This window comes from Trachymyrmex septentrionalis, unplaced genomic scaffold (genome assembly GCF_001594115.1).
Source record: "Trachymyrmex septentrionalis isolate Tsep2-gDNA-1 unplaced genomic scaffold, Tsep1.0 scaffold87, whole genome shotgun sequence".
Lineage (NCBI taxonomy): Eukaryota > Metazoa > Arthropoda > Insecta > Hymenoptera > Formicidae > Trachymyrmex > Trachymyrmex septentrionalis.
In genome coordinates, this window is record NW_017306059.1 from 1,071,246 (window position 1) to 1,083,765 (window position 12,520).

The window sequence follows — 12,520 nt, forward strand, 5'->3', positions numbered from 1 at the left end:
GCGAATACAAAAAGCGTCTGCGCTTTTCTTCGTGCGTGCTTTTATGCTCTCGCAGCTCCCCACCCGTGCTTATAAATCTTTCCTATGCATGCTGGATCACTCGTACATTCGCTCCCCGGGTCCGAGGCTCCACCATTACCATCACGACGCAAGAGATAAAGAGATCTCTTAACCAAGCATTGACGGAGAAAGACTTATCGAAATTTTCCTAGCGTCTATGGAAGATTAGACCAGAACGGACGTTGTTTAAATGCACCCGTTTAATTAAGCGTTATCCCTCAAAGGTTTTATCACAGAAAGGTTGTGACCTAGCACGTCTATTTCCCGTCGCCGCCCCTTTCCGTGACCACATATCAAATAATATGAGAAATACCATATATAACATACAATAAAATAACAATTAAAATTCTTTATATCCACAACTAATAGATACAATATATTCAATGCTAATAGGAATCTGCGCTGTGATTCGTGCACTGTGTATTGTATACAATAATTTATAAATATAAGGTGTTACGTTAAACAATACATACATCGTCAAATAATGATAAACGTTTCAGCTAACTTCAAGCCTTCTTCAGAGTATTACCATCACAGAAAGTTTTTTACAACGCTGAAGAAGACTAGAAGTTAGCCAAAACAAACGTTTTATCATTATTTTACGACGGTATGAGTAATTTTATTGTATAACGTAACACCTTTTATATTTATAAATTATTATATACAATATACAGCGCACGAATCACGGCGCAGATTCCTATTAATTTTGAATTTATGGTATATATCATATGCATAAAATTATTTTTTAAAAAGTATAGTCTTCTATTATTCCTGAGCATAAAATTAAATTTAAACAAAAAAAATTCATGGCATATACACAAAAGACACACACACACACACACACACACACACACACACAACGCGCGCGCGATATTTGGACTCCATTTAAGTATATGAAAAAACAGAGGAAGCAATCGAAACTCGAGACAACCGCGGTAAGAGGGCAGTTTCATATATCCTTTTAAAAGATACTCGTAGAGAGACTCACGTTTTGTCATATGTTACACATATGTGTAACACATGACGAAATTTATTCTAACTGAGATTTCTTTGTTTAGGTGCTATTATTTTTCGAGATTTTAAAAATATTTTTACATCATAATATTTTTATTTCTGTATATTTAGTTTATAACTTTTAAGTTTTTTCTTTTTTAAAAACTTCCCTCTTTTTTATCAAACAACTCTTGCATTTATTTTTCTTCACTTTACATAAGTTTTTTTTCCAAACAAAAGAGATACACAGGGCGATTCACTCCACTTGAAAAGCTTGAACATTTTACTTTTGATGATACGAGAAAAAACGTTTTTAGATAAAAGTGAAATGGTTTTGAGAAAGCTGTATTTTGATTACGTTGTTTTCTGTGGAGATATAGTACGAAGGTCACCTCCACTTTTTTAGAAATAATTATATAACTTTTTTTAAGTTTTTTTTTTATATATAATATGATTTCTGTGATATTGTATTAAATAAATTATAGTATAATTGACTAAAAGATCTTCTTGCAAGAAGAGCAAAAAATATGTAATAAATTCTTTCTGATTACATATCTTTCTGATTTTTTTCTTTTAAGAGAAAAATATTTTTTGAATGTAAAAAGTGTGAATAATGCTAATTTGACTATTTTTTCACACAATGCGTCTCTCCATAAAAACACGTGTCAAATGATCTTAGAATGTATTTGCATGTTATTACTCATCACGATATCAAATACTGATATTATTGTTAGTTTGCATTTATCTTTTAAAACCATATGTACCGAATAACTAAGAATATATTGATGCTTTTGACCATACTTACCTAGATTACATTAAAAGAAGTTTCTAGTATTTATGACATTTTACTATAATTACATTTTACATTAATTATAGTTATTATTTTATAATGTTAGTATTAATAATTATATATATATAATTCTATCAACACAAATATATATGCATTGCATATACATGCCATTGAAAATGACTAAATGACAAATTATAATTATTATTACCATAAAAATGATTGCAATTATTACAATTTAAATCATTTTTTGATCAACTATATAAATTATAATAACTGTAATCGTCTTTATGGTAATAATAACTATAATTTATAGTCATTTTCGGTGCCAACTCTATATTTGCTACTGGAACTAAACATATAATTATTATTACTAACATTATGGCAATAATAATTATAATTATGACGTGTAATTATCATTACAAACAGTAAGAACTTTTCTCTCAATGTAAAATTTTAAGGAGAACGATATTTAACCATTGTGATATATGGCTCGAAAATTTGTATTAAACGATAAAATACAAGATTATCCTTTTTACTTTTTACTTTTATTCTTCTTACTTCATAAAAAAAATTTGTATTATAATGTACTCACGATTCTACACATCATACAAATAATAAAACAAGATAACGTACTAATAAAAAGCAGTTTTTTTCAGCCATTTGAATATTATTTTCATAGTTTATATTAGTATATACTAATAAAACGATGTAAATTTCTTTTTCAGATTTCGAATGTATGCAACATATATTTATCTTATACATGTTGTTAGCTTGATATTTTATCGGACAGCGGAAATAGTAATGATTTTCGGTAGTTTCCATACAGTATCACTGAATATAATATTTGTGTCTTTTTAATTCGAAATACTTTTATATCAGTTAAGTCATTTGATACATAAAATATACGTGAATAGAGAATAATAAATTTTACATACATATGAACGTTTATAGATTTTCCCACGAGATGATCCAAAAAGATTCTGTGATATTCAAGAGGAGATTCTGACAATTATATCTACTCGTTACACTTTTCGCGGTCGATATATATGTAAGTCGTTCATTTCAGTCAAGACTAAAAATATTAAATATCAAATATCATTTAATATCTGCAGAAATTCTATAATTTCTTTAAAAAACGATTTTCTTATATGGGCATAAATTATATGGGACATTCTTATGGGTAGAAAAATTAGGTGAACGTTTGTTTCATGAAAATAACTTTGATCATAATGTAGTTTAATCGCGTTATCGTGAAGCAAAAAAGTAAACAAGCTCAAAGGTACTGAGATTGTGACAAAGCAGTGAGCGTTCAAATTTAGTACATTATTAGATACGTAAAATCAAATTATATCCATTTGAATTATTCTTAAAATCATTCTATCTATAGGCCATCACAATTCCTATTTATTATATAATTAATTTAATTAAAACAATAAAGTTTAAAAAATTTAATGAAGAAATATAATAATTTAATAATTTAGTTTATTATTTAAGTGTATACGTCAATATAAACGCTATTTATTTTGCAACTAAGCAATTCGACTACAAAAATAGATTAGTTATTTTCTTAATTACATGTTTATAATAAATAATACATTTTAATACACTTAGAAGTTGAAAATAACAAAAATTGAAAATAATATTCGGCGTTTGAAAAATCAATTCAAATACCACAATTAAAATATAATTTTAAATCACAAAATGTTACTTTAATTTCACATATGAATACTTTTAATCTGAATACTTCTAGAAGAAATAATTATCTAACTTGTATTATCACGCAAGTAGAGAGTATTGAGTAAATGATTAAAAGAGGTAAATAAAAAATAAAAGCAAGATGATTACTTGTCAGCACTTAATTAAACAGTCTTTTTTAAAATAGAGTAACTCCGACATTCATGCCGCGCAAGGATTTACGCCGCAAAAGTCAGAAAAAATAGAAGGAATGGGGATAATGCACGCAACCATTCTGTTATATGCCTTCATGTTATATTGCGTTATGATTGCAATTTTCTACTATTAATGTTAATAAAATTATTGTCATTTGAATCGATCTGTCAATATAGTTAATAGCTATAATAGCTAGATATAATAATTATATATCAGAATCCATATAAAATGATTATTGTAAAGATTGCAAAAGGTTTAATGATTTTGATGATACATAAGTGTAAAGAAATAATAAAGAATGAAGTATAGCAAAATACAAGTGCTTAACTCTTATATTTGTTCTTCAGCTTAATGTCTCGTATATTGCACTTATTTGGGATGTACAGCGTATATTTAGCGAGCGGGATTTAATTATGCCCGAAGCATACAAAGCGTAGATTCGATTCAATGCACTAAATGCAATGAATACATTACACGAAATATGTAAGTGACTTCATAACACTTGTAATATATGTAAAAAATTGTTATATAATAGTAAATTGTTAGATAAAAAATTGTTAGATAATAGTAAAAACTATTATCTATCACTTCATGTACACATTTATCATTCTTATTTCTTAATGAAACTTTGTAAACACATTCTATAAGTTACTGTGTAATTTTACGTCTTATTTATAAGTAGTATTTGTAAATTTGTGACATCCCCCTCATCCCTCTTTCCCAATGAGTAGCCATATATCCCACCCCTATAAGATATAGAAAAATGCGAGGGTTTCAAAAAATTCTTTTTTAATAACAAAAATAAATATTTCGGATTTCCAATATTTTTTTTAGTAGTAGTACAAAGCTTTTATTGTTCATTTATCTTAAACATAGTAAATAATACTTAATAAATTAAATTTTTGTTCGATACAATGTATATACCGGAGTTACCTTATGCTAAATAAAATAAACCTAAATAAAGCTAAATGAAACTAAAAGTCATTTCAGCGCCAACATATAGATAAGGAAATTGTTTCAACAGCTTTATCTACAAACTTTTAATAATAAAAATTTCAGAAAGTTTTGACATCTTAAGTCGGCCTAAGTGAAATATTTGTCAGAATTTTGTCTTTCAATAAATTTTAATAGATTTTTACGTTAATAGGAATTGTGTTATTTAGTTTTAGTATTAAAAATTGAGATTTGCGACAAATAAGGATTTTTAATTGAATTATTATTAATAGAAAGCCGATACTCTAAATTAATTATATCTAATTTATAATTTGAATGTGCTATTTGATGATTTGGTATGTCCTACATAGTATCAAATGGAAATAATTAATTTATAATTTGTCATTTACGTAATTCAGACGATAACACACTTATACGCAATTACGCAATCTAAAAGTTGTAATATATTTTTATCTGCTATTAAATAGAAAATGCAATTGCAGTAATACTGATACTCAGTACTTGATTAATGACGATTTCGGTGTAAGTTACATATATCTTTTAAATAAAAAAAAATATATAAAATTATGATTAAAACTTGATAATATGGCAAAAATGTGTTGAAAGTGTAAGTGTACAGACAAAATATATATTTCAGTAAAACTACTAAGTTTTTCCATTCGATTTTCCAGAATGTTTAGATAAGAAAAAGTGCTATCTCTGACAGTGAACTCTCGTGATCTCCGTCGATCTTTATCGATCTGCGTTCGTTCAAGCAATGACGATTAAACAGCGGCTCGTCATTGCACTGGTCAATGCGTACGTAAATATATTTGCAGAAAATGCACGAATTGACAACGAAGGAATCAACGGCTCAAATAGAGTTTGTTTCTTTTTCCTCCAACGGATCAACGGTCATCGTGTTATCGGGCTTAAATTATCCGGCAAACTTGTAACTAACTGGCATCCGGTGCTTCGGCGGATCGATGATGGAGAACATATAAAATCATACGTCGAAAGTTCGCGATATAGAAAAGAGTAGGTGGTAGAAATTGGACGCAAGAGATTTAGCGCCGATGCAATTTTAAATAAACAAATTGCGATATCTCTTTCTTGTTCATAACTTTTTATTTGCCACCGTATACCAGGCCTACCGATACGAGAAAAATGTTTCCTCAACACGAATATTCCGAAATCTCTCGCGTCTCATTTTGTCAGCCCTTTCTATTTCGACATTCTGTATTTTAGAATTACGCTACGTGGTCCCTTCGTGACGTCAAGATCCCTGCATAAATTGTAATAAATATAACGTAGCGAAAATCCATGTCATCGATTTACATTAACTGTGTTAGGTATTTATTGCGGGATTAGTAATCATGAGTTAGTACAGCCGCGAGATTGCCGAGCTGTTCGTAAAAGGTTACAGAACCTCTGAACCTCTTTTGCTCCTTCGGAAGTAGATTGGAAATTCTTTTTTTAAACCGTATCAATCTGTTTGCAACTTTATTCGTTTCATCCCCTGAAAATAAATATGTCCCGCGCGCGTTGCCACGTCGATTCTATAATCGACGCGACAAGCTAAAATTATTATGTGTTATTTACGTCGACATTACATGCAAAAGCGCATCGGTAAATATCGATAAATACATGCATTAACGGCACTTTCGCAAAGAGATGTTATTGATCTAATTATCGACAACGATAATTTTCGTAAATTTCTCGCAACTGACATTTAATCTAAATTGAGGGAACAGCAATCTAAAATATAATAAATGCTCCTGATCGATAATCGCCTACAACTCGTAATAGTTTTACAAGATTTATTAAATTGGATCAAATTAATTAAATTTTAGTGTACACCTTTTTAGAATTCTACTCTTACTCAATAAAAGTTTACTTTTTTTCCCTTTTACGATTATCTAGTATTATATTGTCAAAATAACATATCTATATCTATCTGAAGTTATTAAAAGAATTTAGGAAGATTCGATAATAATTGATAACACGCCGAACTATTTTTAGATTGTCTGATATTCCAATGTATAATAACATGGTATTATTGAAAATCAGAGAAGCGTATTCTGACAGAATACAGGCATTTGGTTATGTGAATTTTAAAATATCAATACTGAGGCTATCGGGCCAACGAACACACAATCTACGTTTCTATCATCGTTTTCAAGCAAAGTTTACGACTCCTATTGATGTGCAACCATGTATGCTCTCGAGTATGCTTGAGTGCATCACGAATACGCAATCAGCAACAACGAAAAGGTTGAGTTGACGTAAAACTTTGATACAGCAGTTTCATTTCGGTCATAGATTTTAGTCGGCAATACGTTTCTTTGAATACGCTTGCGTGTGATTGTTCAAGCTTTAAAATTATTGTAATTATGTTACAAAGTTAATATATCAGTTAAAATACATCGAAGAAAATTATTGAATATAATTCAGAAATTATTTGTTAAAAATACAAATTTCTCTCACATATTTTTCTATTAAATATCGACTAATATTTTATTTTTTAAATGCTGTTGATGAAAAAAGTATACTCTCTCTCTAGTAGTGGAAAAAAAAAGTTAAAATAACTATAAATATAGGATATTATTACGAGATATTAAAGATCATTATATTAATTATACTTTTAAAGCTTCCGGATATTTTCTTAAAAAAAGCTGCACGATTTGCATTTGTTATTTCCGTATTTTGATACATCGTTAAATGCTAACATTTTGTAAACACGGTAGTTTACTTCATCAAGGTGAGAAGCAATCTGATATTGAGCTGCCTCTCTGGAATATTCTCTTTATGTATGTTATTAAGGGAGAAGGGGAAAGAAGGCAGGAAAGAGGACAGATAATATGATGGAAGAGGAAATCGCTGAAACTGTGATGAAGGCGATTACTTTCGGCCAATTAATTTTCAAAAACTAAGAAGATAATTTTTCATATGGTTATATCTAGTATGTCTTTGATTGGAACATGTAAAGAGGGAGTCTACATCAAGGCTCTCTAGCATGTCTCCAGAAAGTAATTTCTAATTTTCTGTATAAAATCCGTCGAGTTGATATGTGATTCGGTTTTTCCTATCAGAGTTTGTGTAGATTTTGAACAAGAAAATACGAAAAGTCATATATTGGGGAATTTATGATGATCACAATGGAAGTGTTCATGCACACACAGTTTGTGTATTTTTGGTAGTTCGTATAGCTGGGTAAAAGAGGGTTTGTAGGTTTAATTATGTATTGATTTAATTTTATTGAAATATTACTTTTTTCTATTAGAGGATCTTGGTATTTTGTGCAATTGTTTGTGTCTTTGTCAAGTCTTGTACATATTTTGTCCAAAAGGAGGATCTTTATTTTCTTCCTTTAATGTGATGTGTATGCATGACGAAAATCATTATTAATATAAGACTATTTTATTTAATATAACTAAATATTAATGCGAGTATGTCTTTATTTTTATTAAATAATTTTCACGTGTCTTTAATTTGCTCGAGAATAGACTTCTATATTTCCATAGAGGGTTGAAAAACATTTGGTTTAAATATATATTAACAGTAATAATATATTATTACTGTTCAAAATAAAAAAATTATTAAACAATAGCAGAATTTAATATTTTGCCGCGTTTTCTATAACAGTATCTTCATTTACGACGAAGAGTCGATTATCAAAAGCTATTCTATGTTACTACTTAGCACTCGTGTTTATCTCTGTGTGAGAAATGCATCCGATTATTTTATTATGACATAAATAGTTCTATTGTTTTCATTAATCGTATCAGATAAACAAAACATTTTTCGTTTTAGTTCAGTACGTCCAAAACAATTTTTTTCTCTTTTTTTGAAAATTTTATTTATCAATAAAGAAGAAAATAATAGAGAGCAAAGAGCGTATAAATATTCGTAGAGATATTTGTTGTAAAAAAAACTGCGTACACAACTCATCTGCGCAGTATTACGGTTAAATCCAAAACTTATTATTTGCAACATCTGAGTCTCTGGAGGTTCAGTAGGCGAGTATCTCATTAAAAGTTATCGAGAACATATAAGTTTGCCTATAACGCCTATGTAATTAAAAGGTTGCACAACTATATAATTTACCTTATTAGTGATGTATATGTCAAACTCGTTATGACATATACTCCAGAGATAATGTTTTTTTTCTTATTTATATCACCTGCATAACAATATCGTATTTACGTATCGTATAATATTATATTTATTGCACGCGTCTACAATGAAAGATATTCCTTATATACTCGTATATCTCATGTTTTTTCTTAAGGAAAAAAGAACGTTGCAATAATTGTACACTGTAGAAAAATTAATTAGCACACTCCGCAAGAATTATATGTTAATTTTTTTTACCAGATAAATCTATTTCCGAACGATGAACGTAAATCGCTATAGTTATTTGTTTGAACGTACGACGAACCATCATTAATTTTCTATCTTTCCTACGAAACTAGTTATAAATAAATGAACTTTGAATCGATGCGACGGGAATAAAAAGAGATATGTAAATAAGAGGTCGACGTTGTCCAGTAGGTACTAAAAATTTCGTTCCTTCATTTATTGTACACGGAGTGTCCCAGAATTATACTTGTGCTTTTCTTATAAATATCAATACATGCTAAAAAAAAAGTGATAGTTATTTATGCATCAACAACTTTTTGTTACGAACTATTGAGAATTAAATATACTTTGTTTGCTCTTTTACCTGACGTTTTTTCTTTGAATCTGTATAGACAAATATAATCAAACCTTATTTAAATTTTTATATTAATTAAATTTCTTACTTCTCATTTTTTCTCTTCTCTTAAATCATATTATATTTAATTAATTAAATCGTAATTGAATAAAATAATCAGTAAAAGAAGCTAACGTTTTTCAAGTCTTTCCTTAAATAGATATTAAAATTGCGCCAGTAAATATGCTAAAATAATTAGTACACGCGTTACAAATGTTTGTATGAGTTTCGAGAATTCCAAATCTAATGAATGTGTCGTCATGCTGTGTGTATTTTACGTCACGTACGTTAATTTATGGCAGTAAATACCGAAGGTGTAACCATTAGCTAACAAAATGGAAGAGATATGAACCGAGTATATAAAACCGAACGATTAATTAATGAAAACTGTCCCTGGATCATGAAAGTCAAGGTAATTCGAACGGCAGTCAATTACATGTGTCTTTCGGGGGGGAACTTCAGATCGACTAACGTCATCCGCAAACACTCCTACGAAGCTGCAACTGATGTATTATCAAGAGACTGAGACGATCTCCCGCAAACGTAGGCAGGACCTTACGACATGCGTAGCCAAACAGTGATCGAAAGAACGTGCGTCAGGTGATGGCTACATGAGAAGAGATAGAAACTGGGCGGTTACGATTAGGTGCGCACGGCGAGGCACCCAGCCCGGCTGACTAAAACGGGTAGGGGTGGATTTTACAGGATAGCGAAGGTCGGACCGGGATCCTTCATTCTAGCTTTTGATTTTGCGATCTCCGCTTTAACAGCGGGAAGGAGCAGAACGACTATTCGTTGACTGAGGAGACACCGAAACTATAGACATTCCCCCTTAGATATTTCCAGATATCACCTTCTCTCCGTCAGAGAGAATTGACATTTTTCTACTTTCCATGCATCTTTCATTTCGAGCTATGTAGGGACTGAATGATATGCTCGAACGAGTCACGAACAGTATTAGCCGGCGACAATACGACGTCCTATATTTGTGAGCAGTTCAAAATTGTCATACGAATGGATCGTGGATTGGATGGTGGCCACTGATGATGGTCACATCACCTTTGACCGTATCGCTGTGAAACGTCATATGAAGTCGCAGGGTGTACGGTCCGGGGGTGCTTAGGGCTCGCGGCAGCTTTAATCCGTTCATGGGCGCGTCGGCCGGGATGGAGGCGAGACGTGGCGAGGTGAGGGTGAGGTGAGACGAGGCGAGGCGAGGCCAGGTGAGAGGCAAGAAGGGGCGAAAGCCACCCCGTCGTCGCTCACCCTGGTGTCAGAGAAGAGGGGTAGCGCCGGGAGAATGCGCGTTGTATTAAAGCGCCGGGTCCTCGCCGCGCAGCGTGGGAGTTAGTTCTGGTGAGGGCGCCAGGCAGCTCACTCACCGAAGTAACCCACCGTCCCAACCCTTCGATCCTCCACATCCCTCGACCTTCGACCAACAAAGCAACCATCCACGGCCGCAACCTCCTCACCATTCGATTCCGTCGTCTCTTCCCGTCGGTCGAGAGCACCTACTTCCGCGCCGTAAAGAAAAGGGGCGAGTCGGCCACTCGTCGCACGGCACCCTCGCGAGGATCTCCTCCAGTGCAAGCGCGTCAACGACGGCGTTCGCGAGGGGGTGTGCATCAACGAGAAGCGGTGCTGTCGCGCGACGTGCCGAGGTCGGGTGAGCGGAAAGAGTTACGCATCGTGGGAGACGAAGTGAGAGAGGAAGAGAGAGAGAGAGAGAGAGAGAGAGAGAGAGAGAGAGAGAGAGAGAGGAAACGTTTCTCGTCGCTCAATGGAACACCGGCGCGGCCGGTCGAGATCGTCGGCGACGTCAGCACGGGAAGTCGGGCAACCGCGGGAAACAGCCTTTAACCTTTGAAATACGCCGCGCGATTATAGTCGCAGACCAGACATCATCGTAAAAGACCGGTGTTACAGGCCTAGAGAAAGGAAAGACAAAAGAAAGAGAGAAAGAAAGAGAGAGAGAGAGAGAGAGAGAAAAGAAGTAGGGGTAGGAAGAGAGACGGAAGGGGGTGCATAACTGCGTTAGTTAGAAACGAGCATTAGAACAACCTGGAAGATTTGTCCCGGTGACTTCGCGGTGACATCGCGGTGATTACGACCCATACCTTTAGCATAACGTCAGACACCACACGTACACGTACGCACTCTCTCACGCACGCACGTACATTCAGCTCGAGCGAGCGGACGAGAGCGCGCGCGCGCACGACATTACACGCCCATATATGAACGACCATACGGAAGCGGATCGTGGTGAGCGACGAAGATGTCAGTGAATGAATCGCGCCGTACCGTGGGTAATCGGACGACGTCGTACGTGGTATGATCGCACGGGGTGCCACTAGGGTGCTACTGTCGAGGCGAACATAGGTCTTTCCGTGGCGCGCGACGATCAAGCAGGAGAGGAAGAGATAGCGTGATGCATGACGAACGTCGCTTCAGTCAGAGGAACGGTAGCTTCAGTCAGAAACCTGGGTGTCCGCTGAGGAAAGCGGAGCAGTAAAAAGAAGAGAAGCTCGCTCGCATGCAAAGAGGACCGAACGCGTCGGAGGACATCCCCTTTCATTCACAGACGTTCCCCCGGGAGAAGGCCGCGAGGCGAAAGCAAAGAGAGATATCATACCACGCGATATCAATAGGATCGCGCACAGAAGATTAAGTGAAGCTGTGGGCGAGAAAGAAGATAAAGAGAGAAGAGGAAAGATAGAGGCGAAGAGAGGGCGAAGTGAAAGACAGAAAGAAAAAAAGAAAGAAAAGGAAAGAGAAGAGGAAAGAAAGAGGAAAAAAGAGTTAGAGGACGAGAAAGGAAAGGGAGTTTAGGTCGAGAAGCGGCACCACGGAACGGCGCGACGCGACGCGGAGGGTCGAGGGAAGAAAAGAGGCCGAGGCGGGAGATCGGAGATCCGAAAGCTCGGGAGGAAATACCCTGGCACGGCAGACGCGCGGCGGCGAGATATCAAGAAGCAAGTATTACCCACGTAATGCCCCGCGTAACACTGCACCTCCTATCGATGAACCGTAATCTCTGTCTGTAACTCTCCGGGCGTCTCTCGCGCCCGGGCATCCTCCACTATATATATATATATATA

General features: G+C 34.2%; 1 protein-coding gene across 1 annotated transcript in view; it reads left to right on the top strand.

Moving 5' to 3' along the window:
- The first annotated feature begins 11,656 nt into the window (after positions 1–11,656).
- LOC108755239 overlaps positions 11,657–12,520 on the top strand; it is a 3,397-nt gene continuing 2,533 nt past the window's right edge. Inside the window, exons 1-2 of the mRNA XM_018498140.1 lie at positions 11,657–11,684; positions 12,168–12,394. Of these exons, the coding sequence (XP_018353642.1) occupies positions 11,657–11,684; positions 12,168–12,394 (255 nt within the window). The remainder of the gene's footprint in view (positions 11,685–12,167; positions 12,395–12,520) is intronic.